The sequence below is a fragment of the Pangasianodon hypophthalmus genome, chromosome 22 (assembly GCF_027358585.1).
Source record: "Pangasianodon hypophthalmus isolate fPanHyp1 chromosome 22, fPanHyp1.pri, whole genome shotgun sequence".
Classification (NCBI taxonomy): domain Eukaryota; kingdom Metazoa; phylum Chordata; class Actinopteri; order Siluriformes; family Pangasiidae; genus Pangasianodon; species Pangasianodon hypophthalmus.
Window position 1 is genome coordinate 18,019,512 of NC_069731.1, and position 20,933 is coordinate 18,040,444.

The 20,933-nt window shown below is 41.4% G+C and overlaps 1 protein-coding gene across 3 annotated transcripts; it reads left to right on the top strand.

Moving 5' to 3' along the window:
- Window positions 1–58: 58 nt before the first annotated feature.
- pan3 (poly(A) specific ribonuclease subunit PAN3) lies at window positions 59–20,890 on the top strand. Of its 3 annotated transcripts, XM_026937954.3 has the most exons (18): window positions 64–660; window positions 2,247–2,368; window positions 4,358–4,430; window positions 4,518–4,588; window positions 5,710–5,854; window positions 5,954–6,183; window positions 6,274–6,378; window positions 9,136–9,193; window positions 9,512–9,673; window positions 9,791–9,907; window positions 10,979–11,080; window positions 12,456–12,621; window positions 14,186–14,273; window positions 15,047–15,186; window positions 15,383–15,512; window positions 17,523–17,587; window positions 18,487–18,625; window positions 18,712–20,890. In XM_026937954.3, the coding sequence occupies exons 1-18, from the start codon at window positions 297–299 to the stop codon at window positions 18,850–18,852; spliced, it is 2,418 nt and encodes an 805-aa protein (XP_026793755.2). In that variant the 5' UTR covers window positions 64–296; the 3' UTR covers window positions 18,853–20,890. The 3 variants fall into 3 exon arrangements, 2 of the variants coding, with proteins under 2 accessions (XP_053083843.1, XP_026793755.2); XM_053227868.1 differs by having other exon boundaries at window positions 61–660; window positions 4,358–4,588; XR_008300719.1 differs by lacking the exons at window positions 18,487–18,625; window positions 18,712–20,890 and having other exon boundaries at window positions 59–660; window positions 15,047–15,206.
- The last annotated feature ends 43 nt before the right edge of the window (window positions 20,891–20,933 follow it).

The window sequence follows — 20,933 nt, forward strand, 5'->3', positions numbered from 1 at the left end:
GCGGCGCTGGTTGGTGCTTTAGCTGAACGGAGCCCGAAAACAACAACAGCGTGATCCGAGCTGAACAACAGCGCCGAGCTGCTTTCTTTCTTTTACTTTTTTCTTTTTCTTTTTTTTTTTAAATTTAAACGTGCACTGCGATCATTTCTGAAGCGCGATGGCCGTCTGACGGTTCGGTCTGGATGATACGGTTGATTTTTGTTGCCGTTTTTTCATGCGTTTGGCTGGGATTAAAGTGTTTTAGGTCTCCCTATGTTTGAGCGTCTTCCGGCGGCGGTGGCGGCATCAGCGGTGCCATGAATAGTGGACTCCCGGTCTCGGCTGCTCCGCTCGGCGGTGTCGGAATACCGGGCGTCAAGGTGAAATTCTGCCGCTATTACGCGAAAGACAAGACTTGCTTTTATGGCGACGATTGCCAGTTCTTGCATGAGGATCCGTCCGCGGCGAGTGCTGTGCACGGCGGAGGAGGAGGAGGCAGCGGCAGCCCGGTGACTTTAGCCCTCGCCGGCGGGGCAGTGAGCACCGCGGCGGCTGTAGCAGGGTACCCGCTCGCTGGGAACGCAGTAGCGGCGTGTCCGAGCGGAGGTCCGGCGGGTGTCGCCAAAAAGAGTGATGCTCTCGGGCCTGCAGGAGCGGCTCTGGACGGCCAGTTGTTGAGCAGTAAGTTTGAGCATTAAGGACACATACTGAGTGAGGCCTAATAACGCGCCCTTCTGTAGTGTCGAGACCTGACGGGCCTCACCGGGACTGCTGTACAAATCGAGGCCGGGGATTCAGCGAGGCCTAGTTTCCCCCCCTTACTCAAAATAACGATATGAGGGGAAACAATACACTGCGGTTTGCTTTATAAACGCAGGGTAGTCATGTGTGAAAATTTAACGAATTAAATTTGTTTTTACATTTTTAGCCGTACACACACACACACACACACACGAAATCAAACTGCACGACCTGTCATTGTTTTCAGTGAAACTGGACCGTCGCAGTTTTTAATGTAAACATGATAAAAACATGCATTAGCTAATATATTGTTTATACATTTTTATTTAGTTTAGGCTAAAATCTAGTTACACTTGATTACTTTTTACCGCGCAATCGAACAAAGTGTCAACACTATTGCAACATCAGATGCAGAAGCTGTGTGTGTGTGTGTGTGTGTGTGTTTGTGTTTCTTCGTGTTTGTAACAGTCTAACGATCAAAGAGCCATTTCTTATTAAATAGTTGCTGCAGTGTGTCTATACTTGTCACGCCTTTATAAAAATAAATCCCAGAAATATGTAGAATTATGGAATTATTTCGAATACATGACGGTGTTTTGTTTTTAAGAATGACTGCGAAAGCTTAGCGCGTCAGTTGACCAAACCGGTGACGTCAGAGGCAAGCAGGGCCCTGATTGGCTGATGAATCGTTTGGCAGGTTTACCATCGAGCTGTTGCTTCTCTTCTCTTTCTAATAACATGAAAACTCCACTCACTGTTTTTATATAAAAAGAAATCGAGGGATATTTGATAAAAATGTAATTATTTTTTTTCTTCTGAATAAAAAGAAATGATTTCAAGTCGGAATCTGAGAGCCAGGATTTAACCATCTTCCAGCATGAAGTTACATTTTATTAACTCACTAATTAGTGCCATGTTGAACTTGAGCATCTTTACATTATAATTTAGATTGTTTAAAAAAAGGAAGGAAATGTCTTAAGCAGAGACACAAACTTTTACATGATCGATAAAACTTTTTCAACTCTTTATGCCATTTCTCTTGTCTAGCTCCAGTATACAATTACGGCTTGATGCCAAATAACTAACAATTATCACTTTGTTTAAAACAATTGCAAAATAGATTATGCTTTTTTTTTTTTTTTTTAAATTTCTGTTTTTATACTTTGTTTCTAGGACCATAATCTCTGCATACTGTACATATGAACATATTGTATGTTGTATTATGTTATTACTGCTTACTGTGCATAAAACATAGCGTATGTTATTGTAAACTTCATCTAAATGGTTTTTCAGCTAATGTGTGTGAAACGCAATGTTTCTTTAATGGGATTAATTCATTATTTTAGGTGATATTTTAAATATGTTTATAACACCAGATAAATGTTTATAACCCAGTTTTGAGCACTGTTTTGTTGTCAGATTAAAAGCAAAAATAAAAATAGGCTACATTTAAAAAAAAAAAAAAAAAGAGAAATACATAAAGCTGATCAAAGATGAATGTAAATGGTCTGTGTGTGTCTTTTCAGTAGCTGGGATGGACGGTGGGGCGCTCAGTGATGCCAATCTGACCAACTCCTATTTCAGCAGCAGCTTTATTGGAGTCAATGGGTTTGGAAGCCCAGCAGAGTCCAAATACTCAATGATGCAGGTGTGTATACTCCTTATTCATTCATATATCCACGATGTTCTCACTGAATAAAGTGCATGGCAACTTGGTTTGCAATGTTATCAAATTCTTTCTTATCCCTAAGATCTGTAATGTAGTAAGGACAATGTTAGAGTCTGGAACTATATAACCCAAGTACAATTTAATTATAACTAAAAGCTACAAAAAGTCCTATTTTATGCCCGGACAGAACTGTGTGGGCGGATCTGATCGTGTATTGATTGACAATGCCGTCTCCGTGGAAACATAGACAACTCGTGTACAATGATAAAAGTGTGTAGGAATGACAGACAATGCTTTTCAATTTTATGCAAGTTGTGTGTTGGTGTACAGCTTTTTCTCCTCTTCCAGCTAGTTTAAAAAGTTGATCAGCAGAACATGGAACTGCAACGTGCAGAAGAAGTGCACATGTGTCTAGCTTTTAAAGCTCAGTGTAAACCATTTCATGTCCTCTCATTTAACTACCACACAGCAGCGAGCCGATTATTAACCATTCAGGGTCTTGAGTGAAGCTCGGCAAGATCAGATTAACTTTGTCATACTTTCATACATTTATAATATGAGATATTATTACAAACACAACCCATGACTCTTGACTTTTCAGAGTTCCCATGTGTAACAAGTTTTATCAAATGTGTTAAATAAAAATACAGCACTTCTACAGAACTAGGCGTAAGTCATGATTCTTGATCTTAGTGCAACCCCTTTCTATTTCTCATTCTATTAAAAAAAAAGTAATGTAGAGCTACTCACCACAACTGTGTATAAACTACTAAAACCGTGTATAAAATGATAAATTTTTTTTTTTTGCTGTAACCTGTCGAGTCATAATGCCTGCCTTTAAAGCCTTCATTTAATATCTTTTACAAACTACCCATTAAAGAGATTATAAAGATTACAGGTGTGCCTTTTTCATAGCTCTCTATTACTCCTAATGTTGGGGGGAAAAAGTAAGAGTACATTTATAAACTTGATATTCTGTTTTTATTTCTGTTCTAATCAGATTCTCAAGTATGCATCATTTCAGAGCTGGACAAATTATAATCTGAAAAAACAGCTGAGAAGTTTCACTGATAAAACACCTCATTTTACCCCGATGCATTTTTGCATGTTGTTTCCTGCTCAGTGATTATAATATCCACTTGCAATGTTCTGCTGTGTTTTATCAACGTCATCATCATCATCATAATCATCATCATGTCCAGCTGTCTGAAAAGGGGAAATGCACACATGCTTGAACCAGTATCAGGAATTTCAGAAAACTCCTGTAAGGCAGCACTTTTCTGCTGAATTCTTTTTAAAGCATTAATTAGGGGAGCGTTTCTCTTAAAATACATAGAACAAAGTAAGAGTGCAGATTGATTGATTGATTGATTGATTGATTGATTTATTTATTTATTTCCTTGTTCATGGAGTTAAAGCCAATTGTAAATCAGTAGCTTCGAATACAAGATGCTTACCCAAGAATATAAGAGTTATAAGAGAAATGAAACACTTCAGGACATGCTGTTATAGGAAAATAATCAACATCAGGGTGGTAACAGTAACTTGGCTTCATCACACCCCCCTGTTCATGGATTAATTTCCTGTAACAGCATGACACACAGTGTTTAATTCCTGACACATCGCCCGCCACTGGACACCGCACAGTAGGTCTTAAGTTTAAAGTTGTATTGAGTGTTAAATTTTCAATACAACATTTATAGACACACTTGGTAGAGATAAACATGTAGCAAGGTGAAAGCATACAATATTGTCATTCTTGTGGATTGTGCTAAAAGGTTAAGGAATTATCATGATGTAAAAGTCATGTCATGTAATATTGATTCCTGTTCAAGTGGATTTACAGTTAGCTGAGCAAAGTTTCTTATGATGGATGTAAAATTGAACACTCAGACTTCAGACTGATGCTTAAGAGTGTGTGTGTGTGTGTGTGTGTGTGTCTGTGCGTGTTTGTGTTTGTGTGTTTAGAGGATGACCAGCAGCAGCAGCTCCCCGAGTCTCCTTAATGACGGTGCCAAGAATTTCAGCCACAGCGCTCATGGTGAGCCACAATCTGCTGTTAGCTGTTGGACTGTATCACAGTTTACTGGCTTTGAAACGTCTCTTACTGCGCGCTTTCTTTTTGCAGATCCTGTAAGTTCCCCCACTTCCTCCCTGTTTAGCGACTTTGGTGCTTTGAGCATAACACAGAGGAGAAAGGTACGCATTTTAACACAAGATTGTGTTTTACATGATGGGTCTAGAAGCTTTTCTAAGATTTTTACATGTGCAGATTACAGTGTTGGAAACCACAACCTACAATTATCTGTTATATGTGTTTTGAAGTTCCTTATAGTTATGGAACTTGAATTTATAGAGTTTAGTCCAAACCCCAAAAAACGAGTCTGTAAATATCTACTGAAATCTAATCAGGACACACATTTGAATTGGCAGGAAGAAGGATACAACATTATAGAATTATTCCAGAAGAGCCATATCAGAAGTAAAAATGACTTTGTATTTCTACAAATTTTCCTATGCATATATACCTTTTTATTTATTTATTTTTTTTAGAATTCATTCTTGAGATACTTTTAAGCTTTAAAAAAAAATTTGTGATGGATTTGTTGAGAATAATGTATTAAATCTGACAGTTTAACTTTGATACTGCATCTTATAAGTCTGAAGGAGGCATTTCGGTAACATTTACGGAAGGAGCCTCCAGTGTCAGCACTTTGCAGCAGTCAGTAAGCTTTCCACCATGGGGAAGTCTTCAGGACAGGGTCTTAAGTTCAAGTGAGAGGAAAAAAGAGAGGCTGCTGAGGGGATGACTGTTTATAGCCGCTATGACATAAGTGAGAACAGGAACCAAGGAAGGATGTTCCAAAATATTAAATGCAACTTTAAATGGTACGATGTGTTAAAGAATAAATAAAGTGTAATCGTTTGGCAATTTTCTGGTGCATGAGTAATAAAGCACATCAGGATGTGCTGTGGTAGGAAAATAACCTTGGGCTGGTAACTGTAACTCTGCATCATCACACCATCTTGTCTTTAATTATTTTCCTTTAACACTGCAACAAGCTGTGGTTTATTCTTTAATTATTCCGCTTTTAAGCCTAGTAACTCGCTTTTTAATGTCTAACATCATGATAAGTTCAGCAGTCTATACTGACTAGCCCAGACTAACCCAGGTCCTTTTTCATTTATTTAGTATACAACCAGCGTTATTCTCCATCCAGAAATTGATCTCTAGATACAGATTGAATGTTAAAGTGATCTGACCCAGCACCTTCATGGTACATCGCGATAATGTATGACTGGGATTTTTTATCGTGCAGGCTCCCAATCCCGCTGCCACAGAGTTCATCCCTAAAGGAGCACCACGCATGTCCACGATGTCTCAGGCAGCTGTACCGACATTTCCCTCGCCGCTATTCCCCCATCCCAGTCTGAGCGGCTCAGCCGCAGCGGGACTCGCGCCAGGTGAATATTTCTCTCGCAATTTTCTGGACTCCTCACATGAATGCTAGAACAATTCGCACAGAGGTTAAGAGAGCCATCTTTAACGCTTTTCTTCCACAGGTATGTCTTTGTCTGCTGGGTCGTCTCCTCTCCACTCGCCCAAAATCACTCCCCACACCTCACCCGCCCCCCGGCGCCGTAGCCACACCCCAAACCCCAACCCAGCCAATTACATGGTGCCCACCACGGCGTCAGAGCAAGGAGGCGGTGCCCACATCATCCAGAAGGAGACTGTAGGAGGAACCACCTACTTTTACACTGATAACACCCCTGCTCCCATGACTGGAATGGTACGGTCCAAGGTTTTGTCTCTCTCAAGCTCTGGTGATGTTCATGATATTAATTCTGGCACATAAATAATTGGCTTGCTATCATGTTAGGTGTTTCCAACGTACCATATCTACCCACAAACAGCACCTCATGTGGCGTACATGCAGCCCAAAGCCAACGCTCCGTCCTTCTTTATGGCTGACGAGCTCAGACAGGTATTCACCTCTTATCTTTTCTTCATACTGTTTCCTGTAGCAGTGCTTTAATGGCTGTGATGCATCCATGACCAGAAGACAATCCCTTGGAAGAGTAATTCTGGGTTTAAAACAGTAACATGGACTGATGTTACTGTGTATTCACTCCGGCAGCAGTTTTTCACCACACTTTATTATTATGGTTGGGTAAAGCTGTATGATTTCAGGTTTCGCCAAGACACTGCAGAGGATGACTTAACACCACCAAGCAGCAAACCATTTATTTCTTAAATAACGAAGACGCACAGCCACAACACTGGCAACATGTATTTGTTCCCCTCAATTTATGCAACTTTAAAATACCGTAAAGTTTTTTTTCACTTTCACAATTTCACTTCCTTCCATCTTTTAGTTCACGTTCCATTAAACTACCCATGGTTTTATCTTTTCCTGAATTTCATTGCATACAAGCTGTATTCATGCTGTTATTTTATGTGGAGGTAGAGTAAAGTCAGTATTATCAGAGTATCTCTGGGATTTTAGTCCCATCTGAATCCATCATTTACATTTATTTATTTAGCAGACATTTTATCCAAAGCGACTTTCGAGCAAAGCGATATATGAAGCAGAGAACAGAACAAGTAGTGCTACCATACAAGATTTTAACTGAGTGCACTTTGCTCCTCTAGCACAGAATAGAGGTGTAAGAGGTTTTTTCTTTTGGGGGGTTGGGGGGGGGGTTAGTTAAGTGTTCATGAAAGAGGTGGGTCTTTAGCCAGTTGTTGAAGATAGTGAGGGATTCTGCTGTCCAGATTGAAGTTGGAAGTTCAGTCCACCTCTGAGCGACAGTCAGTTTGAAAATTCTGGAAAGGGACCTCATGCCTCGTCGAGCACCAGGCGTCGGTTGTTAACTGATTGCAGTTTGCAGGAGGGGACATTAACCTCAAGGAGAATGTTGGGGTAGGGGGGAGTTGTTCCAGACAAGGTCTTGTACGTGAGCCTCAAATCCTTGAATTTGATGTGGGCGGCTATAGGAAGCCAGTGGAGGGGTGTGACGTGGGTCCTTTTGTGCTGGTTGAAAACAAGGCATGCTGCTGCATTCTGAATCATCTGAAGGGGTTTGATTGAGCTGGATGGGAGGCCCGAGAGTAGTCCAGTTTCTAGATAGCCTGAGCCTGGACTACCGGTGGACCGTTGACAGGGTCATTAGCACCCAAGGCTCATTGATGCACGTGGGGAGCGAAGGCTAGCCTGTCTGGTGCAATCCCACAGAAGAGCTACTGTAGAACAAACTGCTGATAAAGTTAATGTTGGCTATGATAGAAAGGTGTCAGAACACACAGTGCATTGCAGCTTGCTGTGTATGGGCCTCTGTAGCCACCTAGCCTACGCAGCCTGCATAGCAGCAGACCAGTCAGAGTGCTCCGTGCACTGCCAAAAGAGCCTACAATAGGCATGTGAGCATTAGAAATGGACCATGGAGCAACGGAAGAAGGTGGCCTGGTCTGATGAATCACATTTTGTTTACATGTGGATGGCCTGGTGCGTTCGCGTCGCTTATCGGGGGAAGCCAACTTGCTGCTGACTTCTTTGTGCCAGATACTACAGCACACTTTAAGACTGTACATTATACATTATCTACATAAAGACTTATAAAAGTGCTATAGGTGCTTTCAGTGGTGGACAGAGGTCAGCATGGGCTCTCTGACTGGTCTGCAGCTACGCAGCCCAATACGCAGCAAACTGCGATGCACTGTGTGTTCTGACACCTTTCTATCGTAGCCATTATTAACTTTTTCAGCAGTTGGTGCTACGTAGCGCTTCTGAGTGATCAGACCGGACGGGCTAGCCTTCGCTCCCAACTTGAATCAGTGAGCCTTGGGTGCCCCTGATCCTGTCACCGGTTCACCGGTTGTCCTTCCTTGGACCTCTTCTGGTAGGTACTAACCACTGCATACTGGGAACACCCCACAAGACCTGCGTTTTTAAGAGATGCTCTGACCCAGTTGTCTAGCCATCACAATTTGGCCCTTGTCAAAGTTGCTCAGATCCTTACGCTTGCCCATTTTTTCTGCTTCCAACACATCAAATTCGAGAACTGACTTCTCACTTGCTGCCTAATATATCTCACCCCTTTGCCATTGTAACGAGTTAATCAATGTTATTCACTTCACTTGTCAGTGGTTTTAATGTTATGGCTGATCAGTGTGTATGTTATATGAATGTTATATGTATATTTGTAATATGCATACAAATACACACACACACGGTCTTAGACAGCACACATTGTTGTGGTTCAGCACACACTGTTGTGTTTTATTCTTTTTTTTAAAAAATGCTGGATAGGCCACACCCACAAGCTATGACTGTTGCTAGCTAGTATTGGGCTGAGAGGATGTACTCTGATGCATCACAGTGAGAGTTTTGTGAAGACAAGTATTAAAAAAAAAAGTGTAAGACTGTATTTATAATCATAAATGTATAGATTATATATAAAAGTGTATAATCTCTAGGCACTGTACTAGGAACTGTAGGCACTATAATTATGCTTTATGTCATAAAATTATCTTAAAATTATTTTTATCTTATTTTAGAATATTTGTCACCAGGACCTATGTTTGTGTGTTGTCTGTTCCTTCTACAAACAAGACTCAGTTTCTTTTCCTTACTATTGTTATTAACTTGGGGGTGTGGCTATATGGTGACATGGTTGTTCAGTTGTGCATCTTCAACAAACTAATGACCAAATCCTAACTCATAGTCTCTTTTATTCTTCAGGAGTTGATTAACAGGCATTTGATAACGATGGCCCAAATCGATCAGTCTGAGAACCCAGGTAAGCACAGTGCAAGCGTGTGCTTTTGATGCTCGTGTTGTGAATGTTGACTAATCTTCGTTTCTGTGGTTTATGGCGCTGTCTGAACTGTCTGTGGTCAGTGTGTCTGGATTCACCTGGTGTCTGAATGCAACCACATCTGCTGTCTGGCATGTCAGAAAGAATTTATACAGACTTTTTCAGTACTGTAACCAAAAAATATTCATATTGTGTGTGTGTGTGTGCGCATGTGTGAGAGCATATGAAATTGAAAGAAATGTCTGCTTCAGGTTTGTGTTTAATTCTTTTTAAGTTTTTTTAAAAAATTATATTTATTAGGAGTCCCGTCTGAGGTGGACAGCTACCATAGCCTGTTTCCCCTGGAGCCTCTTCTGCCCCCCAACCGCCTCCAGAAAACCAGCAACTTCAGTTACATTACTTCCTGTTACAAGGCGGTCAACAGCAAAGATGACCTGCCTTACTGTCTCAGGAGGATACATGGTGCGAAAAGTGATATAAACCACAGACCAGAGAACCACAAGATATTCATATGAGTTAAATGCATGATTTTATATGAAACTGAGCATTATGCATTACAGCATGTGTGAATGTTTGCAGGCTTCAGGCTGGTGAACACCAAGTGCATGATGCTGGTCGACATGTGGAAGAAGATCCAGCACTCCAATGCTGTCACTCTCCGAGAAGTCTTTACCACCAAGGCTTTTGGAGATCACTGTAAGGATGTGTGCTAACCCCTTTTCCACTGACAAGCTGCTGGAGCTGGACCCGAATTCCTAATGTTTCCGGGCCCAGTTTCTTAAAGGCATGGCAGCACAAAGATCATAATTAAAGGGAATCACTGAACACTCTCTCTCCTAGTTAAGATGATCTTAGCTTTGCGATGCTTTTTGGGAATTCCGCCCTGTGCTTTTTGGTTTGGTTCTCTTGGACACATGAGGCCTGCTGTCCAGCCAGGTCTCGTTTTAATCATCCTCCTGGTTCCAGGTTCTCGTTCTTGAACAGTAGTTCAGGTTTCTTCCTTAATAATAAAACACCTAACAATAAAACACAGGTTATTATAGGTTATTGTGGTTTAAAAAAAATCAAGAAAATGAATCAGTTGCCTGAAGACAGTGGTAATGGCAACATAATTTTCTTTTGGACAGTTACATACACAATAAATAGCTGAATACGTGTTTCCATCACATTAGTTGTTTTTATGGATGCTGATTTGACTTTGGATGGTAAACGCTCGCTATTATTTTACGCTGATCTATAGTGTTGCAATAGTTTGCCTTTTTCTTTAAAGTCAATTTTTACTTTTAACGTTTTTGGATTTTTACCCCAATTTTGCCCAATTTGTTCACTCGCTAGCTCAGCGAGGATATGTGCTAGCATGTGTTTCCTCCGAGACACATGAAGCCAGCCACAGCATCTTTTTGAACACACTCGGAGGAAAGCGCTATTCACCCTCTTCTTCATACATGAGTTCACAGATGCCTCTGATTGGCTAGTGGCACTGTGATTGACAGGGAGAGAGTCTGGCCAATTCTCCCATCCAGAGAGCACAGTAAGTTACACTCTACTGGACTCCAGGCCACAGGATTCGAACTTGTGATCCTCTGATGATAGGGTGAACACTTTTTTTGTTGCCCCATTCATGAACCCAGCATTACTCGTTAGTTTGGCTTTTAAACTGGTGTACAGGTGGACCAGTTTGCTGGTGCCCAAACCACTAGCAGTTTCACATAGTTCTTGCTATGGCTCGAAAAATGGTGCAGAATATTTGTTTTCTCGCTTTCGCAGCGTTGGTGTTCTCTTATGACTTCCATGCCGGGGCTGAGACCATGTACAGCAGGCACTTCAACGACCCAACGGCTGACTCTTATTTCACCAAGAGGAAGTGGGGTGAGTTCTTACTCCACACCCAGAAAGGAAAAACAAGCCTGTTTACCACCAACAGCATAAATTATGATCATCTTATTAGTTGTTCTTTGAATAACTATGTGAACCTCAGTTTGACCTGTTTATTATGTTTAGCTCAAACCAGTAGAATGACTGATTTTTTTTTTTTTTTTTTTTTTTTTTTTTTCCTTTGTTGCTTTGGTAGTATGGATATTGCACAAGAACTGTGTGATTTAAATTCCTCCTCTAGCAGCTCCAGGATATGAATGTGAACGAGACGGTGCAGATTTCTTCGCTGTCTGAGAGCTCTGTTTGTTCTCGCGTTTGTGAGGACACACTATGAATACAAGCATGTTCAGAGCACGCCTGCAGGGGTGTGTGTGTGTGTGTGTGTGTGTGTGTGTGTGTGTGTGTGTGTGTGTGTGTGTGTGTGAGTAAAGCGGGGAAAGAGGAAATGGTGGTTGAAACCGTCCCTGTGCCAGGTGGGGTCTAGTACCTGCAACAGTAAGAGCGATGGAGGAAGCAGAACTCCTCAGTTTCTGCACGCTATTCACCAACTGTGCTGGAACTCGAGAGTGGAAAAGGAGATTTGATAACAAAAATAGCATATTGCGGAATGCGAACATGATATGCCTTGTAGTATGTTTAAAACCTGGTCACTGTTTACGATCAGCCGTGCTCACAGAACACAAAAGAACTCTGCTTTGTTAGTGATCATTTGCATTAACAGGATTTATATCACAGCAGGACTAATCATTAATTTCCTATAACAGCACGCTTCTGACAGCAGTTACGACTGTAACAAAAGTGGCATTGTGATGAATCCCTGGTGTGGATTATTTTTGCGTGTTATTGCTTACTTGTTGTAACTGCGCAAGACGTCTGTGTGGCCGAAGCAGAAACATTTTCTAAGGAAAAAAATGACTGAGTGTGTACAGTGAAGTGGTGTAGCCTCCCAAATAGAACTCCTGAACATTGCGGTTTTTTGTTCTCTAAATTTTTCCCATCTGCAGTTGGTTTTTGCTCAAGATTGTGGAAGCAGCAGCATGAACATATTTGAAGGAATCCCTCAAGCATACAATCAAACATGCCACACTGCGTCGTATCATTTTTCTTTTGGCAAAAACTACAGCTAACTCCTCTGTCTGCTGCGTTTGTGCGTCTTTCACCCTGCCATTTGAGGTCATGTGGTTGGCTCAGCTTATAGCCCTGAGTACTCTAAAGTCAATACTCTGTTCGGCTTTTAAATGTTTAAATATTGTGTCATATTCTATCATTTCTTTTCTCAAGTTATGGTTTTGTTTAACTGTGTACTTGTTTGCAACAAGGTAACCTGTGTGTGTGTGTGTGCGTGTGTGCGTGTGTGGTGTACGTGTAGGTCCACACGAGCCTCCTCCTCCTCGGCAGCATGCCGGTCTGCTGCCTGAGTCTCTGATCTGGGCCTACATCGTGCAGCTGAGCTCGGCCCTGCGCACCATCCACACTGCCGGCCTGGCCTGCAGGGTCATGGACCCCAGCAAGATCCTCATCACTGGAAAGACTCGGTACACACACACACACACACACACACACACACACACACACACACACAAGCACGTAAGCTTGACCAGTGACCACCTGCATCCACTTTTACACTGATTACATTGAAGGTTCAATCAGTATTCAGATTAATTTACCTTTCTTCAATCATTTAACTAAATAGCAGGTTAATGAAATCATCAATTTTTTTTTAATGTAAACTGCTAATTTTATTTTCAATAAGTTACTCTTTTCTAGGAAGTTTGGTATTTGCTTCCTCAGATTTTCTCTGATTTTATGGAGCCAAGGCACTTGATAACAATTTTATGTCTGTAACTATCTATCAGCTAAAATGTCAAAACTGCATATAAATAAATGTCACACTGCTTTCATCGAGCACGGTGATCTAGCAATTTTATTTAAACAAAACAAAACAAAACCCACTTTTCTGTACTTCTGGTTTTCCCAGTGCCCGGTTAAAAAAAAGCAGGTTGTGAGCAGCTTTAAAAAACGTTATCATCCACTTTAAATGCAGTGATTAGAGAAATAATGTCTCAGAAACGCATGCTTTAAATAAATAAAAAAATGCTTTAAATACTCTAGAGGTCCAGATGTTTCCTGTGTAGTGTTGAAGGCTTTACTGGAACAGCTGTTGCTTTTTTTTTTTCGTTTTTCTTCTTTATTTTGTTGCTGCTCAGCTGTAGTGTGAATTCGATACTAGGGTGTTTTCACCTGTTAAATTGTGGTCCTGCTGGACGCACATGCGTACACACCAGCCACACGTCATGCACACGTGTACACGGTTAGTGGGAGAACCCACTTTGATGAAGACTTGTTAGTTTGGGTATGAAGTGAATGCAGAAGTTTTATTTCGGTTTAGTTTTCTGTTCCTGAAATACCATGCTGGACATGATTAATGCATTTATGTAGTTCAGTTGTAACTACAGTTACGCATACACACACACACACACACACACGGTAAAAGAGAGAAATGTAAAGTTAAAGCAGCATCAGTCACAGATTGATAATGAATAAAAAAAAAACTTCAGCTCTAAAGTTGGTCTTTTTGTACACCAGGATGTATAATTCCATTCGAACTGTAATTTTAAAATGACTTTTGCTGTACCATGTTGAACTTGACCAATAGGATGTAACTCCAAGGTAGTGTAAATTAATTCACATTCCAAAACTGAATAAAATTCAGAATGGCCAAGCATTGCAACAACAGCAAAAAAAATGTATTTATCCGGACGTAGTTACAAAATACAAAATGTTTTTGGGTGTTTAGAACATTGTCGGTGCGTTGTGGGATTTTATTTTATTTATTTATTTATTTTTTTCAAGCACATTCACAGTCTAACTGACCCAAAAGCCTTTTTATATCTTATTAAATTCAGGTTTGTATAATTCTTGGCTGTTTTAGAGTTTGCAAGTTTTTAAATTAAAATACAGACAGAACTAATTGAAATAATGACAGAACTTTTATTCAGAGGCTCTAACTATGTAAGGCAAACTCTTTAATCATATTACCTCTTAAGATTAGTTAAATAGATTAATGTTGTATTTTTCCCTCTCTTTCTTGTTTCCTAGGTTACGGGTGAACTGTGTAGGCGTGTTTGATGTCTTAACATTTGACAATAGTCAGACCAACCACTTGGCCCTCATGCCCCAGTACCAGGTAAAAGCAGCATGCACCAGTGCTCAGTGAAGCCTTCAAGACATGTGTTGTGAAATCCATTAAATAGAACCACACCTGCTTTCTGTCCTCCCTCTCTCTCACTCACTCACTCACACACACACACACACACACATTCTCTCTGACTTCTCTCACTCCCTCTTTCTGACCGCTGTCTCTTGTCTCTGACCCTCTCTCTCTCCGTCACACTCAAAAACACTGTCTTCTTTTTGACACCTCTCTCTCTTTCTCTCTTTCACACTCTTTCTTTCTCTCACACTCACTCTGTCTTCTCTCTGCCCTCTGTCTTCTCTCTGACCCTCTCTCTCTTTCTCTGTCACACACACACACACACACACACACACACATGCACTGTCTTCTTTTTGACACCCCTCTCTCTCTCTTTCACACTCTTTCTCTCACACTCACTCTGTTTTACTTCTCTCTGACCCTCTCTCTCTTTCTCTGTCTCTGTCACACACTCATACACTGTCTCCTTTTTGACTCCCTTCTCTCTCTCTCTCTCTCTCTCTCTCTCTCTCTCTCTCTCTCTCGCTTCCTGACTTTTGTGTCCATGTGCGCTCTCTGTCTTCTTTCTCTTTCTCACACTCTCTCTGACCCCCCCCCCCCCCCCCCCCGTTGCACTTATTTTTGACACCTCTCTCTCTTTGACCTCTATGTCGATGCGCTTTGTCTGTCTTCTTTCTGACCTCTCACTCACACACACACACTCTCTCTGCTCCCTGTCTTTCTTTCCCTCTCTCTCTCTATGACAGCAAGCAGATCTGATCTCTCTGGGGAAGGTGGTATTGGCGCTGGCCTGCAACTCTCTGGCTGGCATTCAGAGAGAGAACTTGCAGAAAGCCATGGAGCTCGTGTCTATCAACTACTCATCCGACCTCAAGAACCTCATCCTGTGCGAAAGCCCTTTACCACGTAGCTCCACACACCCACACATACTTCCACACACACACTTTTACCATAGACTAACATTTGCAATTTCAAACATTATCAAAAAGGCTGTGGACTAAATGTGTGTGTATGCATGTGTGCAAACACTGAGTGAAGTGTGTGTGTGTTTGTGTGTGTGTTTCTTGCCTTTGGGCCTCCAGGTACCTGCTTACGGAGCAGAGTCGCCTGCGTAGCGTCAATGACATCATGCCCATGATCGGAGCCAGATTTTACACTCAGCTGGACGCTTCACAGATGAGGAATGACGTCATTGAGGAAGATCTGGCCAAGGTATGAAGAAAAAGAGGCCATTATAGGGCCATTATTTCCATTTCATAGTTTAGTGATCATAATCTGACCTTTTTGTAATATATGCATCTATTTACCACAGTTTATCCCACAGAGATCTTATTCTCTGTTCTGATTGGTGAGAAGGTGTTGATTAATTTTCTATAACAGCAGCTCAGGCAATAGCGCAGTAATGTTATTGTTTCTGTAGTAACAGCTCATTTCCAGGCACTAAAATATGCGTAATGATTGATACTTTCGGTAAGATGTTTATTTAACATTTGCGGAAGGAGTCTCCAGCGTCAGCGCTTTGTATCAGTCAGAGGTAAAACTGTTGCTTTAAGTATTGTGATGCAGGACTTTGTTCTTCAGAAATCCGGGTTTCAGGTTTCTGTGTAACATGACAAGCTGCATTTTTTTTTTTTTTTGGTGGCCTTATTAACTACGAGAGAGAAGAGGGAGAGCTAGCGAAGTGTGTACATGCTCATATGAAGGGAGGGGAGGTGTGATCACTGTACAGTTTTGAGGCTGTGTATTTTACTGTCCAAAACTGAGAGTGAGAAACTGCTGTGTAAATCGGTGCCGCCTTAGCACCCACATGTAAGCACGTTCTTCTTATCAGCTATTTTTATGTATTAACAACAACTGACCAAGAAACCTGGAAAGAGTGCTATAAAATCTGACAAATTATCAGCAGTGAGTGCGAATAGGGTTCTTTTTTTTTTTTTACTGGTTCTTAATTAAATAAATGAATTAATTCTTCTGTTTATTCATTCTAAGATTGGTGAAAGTTAGCTGAAGCTAGTTGTATTCACTCAAAACGCATGAATGAATAAAAGAAAACAAAATTAATTTGAAAAATACAACCCTTTCCTTCAGTGATCCCTGCACAGCCACATGCCCAAAACACACGGCCACGCTGGAACACCTGAGCTTTCTAACCGGCCACACGAGCAGACTCGACTTCTTGTCTTGTCCCCGAGGCCAGAGTGAACAGATGTTTTAGGAAAGATGATGGAATCGGATGGAAATGTCAGATATTATTAAAAAAAAATGTTCTGACCTACAAATGGCTGAGCTAGAAATATTAAATAACTTTCCAAGCATGAGCATTCTTGCTCCAAAATTAGCTGGCTAGTTACAGATGACATTTTCACCATTCTCATTTCGCAGTTAGTCGGCTCGCGGTATTCCTGAATGATTTGCGCTTTAGCTGCATTTGAAACGGGACCAAGACAGCGTTTACAGGTTTCTCTTCCATTTTTTCTTAGCAGCTAAAAGTTGTGAGAGTAGAAACCGGAGGTCTGACATCCTGCGTCATGTGATTGGTCTGAGGAAGTTACTGTTGTATCATTTGGGAGAATTCTGTTGCTTGTCGCTGTTGCCAGAGTCGTGCGCTAATCTGAGTTGTGCGCTTCCGTCACCAGCGAGAGCGCAGAGAAGCCGTGTGTATGTATAGGCTTCTAACCCGGAGGTGAGAAGCCTATACACACTGCACTGATCCGTGTTTTACGTTAAGATCGTCTTGTGGACTGTAATTGAATTGAAATTAAAAAAAAAAAAAAAAAAATAGACAGTTATTCCATTAGAGGGCAAAACAGAGCAAGGTCATAAACTCGGCTACTAAAAATATACTAGTGAAGTGTAATTCTTCATTAGCAAGCTAAAGAGTTGACACACAATCCCAATGAAAACCATTTCAGTTCCAAGTTGTAACACTGCAAAATGTGGAAAAGGTCAGGGGGAGATACTTGTGCAATTAACTATATGGTAAAACCATCATTTGGAAAATTAGTTTTCTTGATAATGTTGTGTTCATATGTTTTGTTGGTGACTTATGTTCAGTGTATTAGCGCATTGAGAATGTTCCTTGCAGATAAATGAACACATTTTACAGGAAGATGTTGGTGCCTTATTGGTTACTGGATAGATTTGTTTAAGTCTGGCCCACTTAACATTGTGCAAAAACCTAAAACACTGCTGCTCTAACTGATGTTTCTTTTCCCTCCACAGGAGGTGCAGAACGGCCGCTTGTTCCGCCTTCTGGCCAAACTGGGAACCATCAATGAGAGACCAGAGTAAGTCCTGCATCTCTTTTAGGAATCAAAAGGCAAGAATTCAAATCTTCTTTCTGTACCAGATTTGATCCCCTCCCTTACACACACACACACGCTCACACGCTCACACGCTCACACACACGCTCACACACGCTCATACACGCTCACACACCTGTGAACGGATTTACATTTACAGCAGATGCCCTTATCCAGAGTGACTTACAGAAGTGTATCAGTCCATTGAACACACAGCCTTATGCTGGTATGAACAGGTCGGGGTCTAAGAATATGATCGTTCTAAAACCCTGTTCAAAAGGAACAAGAAAACGCACAAGTCAAGGGTTTTTCCTGCTCCTTTTAGTGCTCATGAATGCATTTTTTCAGTACCCAAAGTACTGTACAAAACAAAATTGAATTCAGTAGTATTTTGAAAGCTGCAGTGTGTACAACAGGATGTGGACATGACCAGACAGTTGTGCAATGCCCCTCTAAAGGTATTGACTGAAAATGAGCAAACCTGAAGATATAAAAGGAGCAACACGTGTAGTAAAAGATATTTTAGGTGGACATGTTGTTTTTATGTTGTTTGTGCGTCCGTGGGTCGGTCTGTGCATCTGTATAATATTCTCATTAGCACAGTATCTCAAGAGCGAGTGGTTGAACATTTACTTTAAATTTAATTTTCTAATCTACTATTAGCTAGTTAACCTGAATGAACAAAGTTAATCCAAGCACTTCTTCCATCTTTTTTCCCCCGATAGTGTTGTTGCGTAAAGATGTTGCAGTCAGTTTTACTGTCGTTTCGGAAACCAGTTGTGTCTGGAGCTGATGGAAGTGAACTAGAGTCATAAATTGTTAGTTCCTGTTGGATCTTGTTTTTGAATATGCCATGGAAAAACGTCTTGTTTGCAATGCTACAGATTCCAGAAGGATCCGACGTGGTCTGAGACAGGAGATCGCTACCTGCTGAAGCTCTTCAGAGATCACCTGTTCCACCAGGTGACTGAAGCAGGCACGCCTTGGGTCGACCTGAGCCACATTGTGTCGTGTCTTAATAAAGTAAGCATCTGGCTTTGTTGTTTTTTTGCCTTTTCTGTTCATTTCCTGTGAATCGTGTTATGCATGATTCCTCGTGTGCTCATCAGCTGGATGCCGGCGTGCCCGAGAAGATCAGCCTGGTGTCTCGGGATGAGAAGAGCGTGCTGGTGGTGACCTACTCAGACCTAAAGCGCTGCTTTGACAGCACCTTCCAGGAACTGCTGGCTGCCGCCAACGGCTCACTGTAGCGCCCCTCACAGGCATGGGGTGGGACTGCCTGAATCGGAGCACATTGCACTACAGTGAACGAAGACGGGCACAGCTCGAACGATCTTAACGGCCAGAACGGTGCCAGCTGGTTGCTCACCTCCAGTCAGATACACTGTCCTAAAAGGAAGTTGTACTTTTTTTTCCTAAAGTGTATTTTTTTAGTTTTCCTAAACTCACAGCTTCTGAATTCTGAACCTGTTGACAGCTGTGATGAATTTTTTTAGACACGGGGAACAACAACAACATTATTGTCGATAAGAAACATTAAGGACAATTTCCTGCTTTTATTTTTCTTGGTTTTTATTTTTTTCCATTGGAGGATGCACTAAGAATTTTAAGTTTTTCCTTTTTTTAAAAAATAAAAATAAAAAAATCATGTGGGTGGTGTCCACAGGGTGACACAAGAAAAGGATGAGGACTAGGTTTCCGGGGAAAAAAGCGATCTCTTCTTTAGGCACTGCGAGTCGGGACAGACCACTTGCCACGTGTGCAGAACCCAGACCACTTTCTGCCTCCGCTGTCATTTAGATAGGACAAACCATTGTGCTTATAAGAGAGGGGAGGGGGCGGCCAAATCGCTAAGAAGACTGACCACTGTTTGAACATGAGGCATGTGGTGTGATATGGTATGCTCCCGTTGTCCTGCACCCCCCCGCCAGCTGGTGAGACTTTCCAGAGTCACATGTGATTGCAAAGAGAAGGTTGCTTCATTACTGCCTGGGTTCTCACTCTGTCCATGTAACTTTGGTGGCACTGACAAAGGGGTGCTTTCTCCTGTTGCTGTGTAAGACTTTATTAGACTTATGCAACCTCCATTAAATTTTTTCTTTTTTTTTTTTTCTTTTTTAAATTTTCATGGATGCTTTTTGCAATGTGATATGAATCAACAATTGTGTGAATGGATTTTTCTTTTGTTTCGTTTGTTTGTTGTCTTTTTCAATCAGGCTTTTTAGGTCTGGAAAGGAACCAAAGAACTGGACCACATTTAGGAAGGGAACCAGTTCTGCCTCTGTGGAATCTCCTCTCCCTCTGCTCCCTTTTTGTGGAGCAATCATTTAGATTACGCTCACATTTTCACTCTTCCCCACTCTCCAAGCTGGTTGTTGTATTTTGGACTGAATCAATAGCTCTTATGTGGTGGTTCTTTTCTTTTACACACCCAGCTCTTGCGCAGTGATACATGATGAGATGTTTGAACTCTCACTCTGACCAATCCCACTAAAACTTCTGGGAAGGATGGTGGAAAGGGTAGGGCCAGTTTGAGGGTTGTGTTTGAATTTTTTTTTTTTAACACCACATTTCTCACCTGAAGATCATGTGATGGTAACATGCTGGGAAAACGGAACAGCCGTTGATAAAACAGCAGGTAACAGAGGGGGAGTGTTTGGGGGGTTGGGGTGGGGGGTAGAGTTGGTTGTTTTTGCACTTGGAGCAGTTTTGGCATTCTCTCAGGACGACTCGACCCGAATTAAGCCAATGATTGAATGTGTTTTGACCCGTCATTGGTGACCCTTTCCAATCATGAGTCGAGCTACAGTGGAAAAGGTGCGACGTGAGCAGGTCTGGCTGAGCCACACTGAACATGGAGGGCATAGGATGGAGCATGCTATACTGAGCTGATGTGAGGATGCTGTGTATCGAATTGTACTTTTGTGTTTTTCTTTTTGTGATAGTCAAAACAGCAGTGAATCTGGTGCCAAGCCTCTCCTTTTTTTTTTTTTTTTTTTTCCCTCCTCCCCTCCCCAGAAATACACACTTGAGTCCTTCCAGCGTATCCAGCCAACACGCAGCTAATTCTCATATCATATCATGAATATCATGACCCTATTCCCCAAGGATCACACTCCAGTAAAAATGTGTGCTAACCCTTACACACACACACACAAACACACACACACACAAACACTCACACAATATCTTAGTACTTTTAATGCCCTACTTGTGTTTCATTGTCTCACATTTTGCAATATTTGTGTGTACAACAGTATTTTAATAAAGAATACAAAACTTTACAAAGTTCTCCAGTATATTTTTTCTGTCATGCAATGCTTATAATGGT

Excerpts from the sequence above, each read along its gene's own strand:
- pan3 (XM_053227868.1), top strand. The coding sequence starts at position 297 with ATGAATAGTGGACTCCCGGTCTCGGCTGCTCCGCTCGGCGGTGTCGGA. Across the intron at positions 661-2,246 it reads GGACGGCCAGTTGTTGAGCA|TAGCTGGGATGGACGGTGGG; the intron begins GTAAGTTTGAGC and ends GTGTCTTTTCAG. Across the intron at positions 11,081-12,455 it reads TTTCACCAAGAGGAAGTGGG|GTCCACACGAGCCTCCTCCT; the intron begins GTGAGTTCTTAC and ends GTGTACGTGTAG.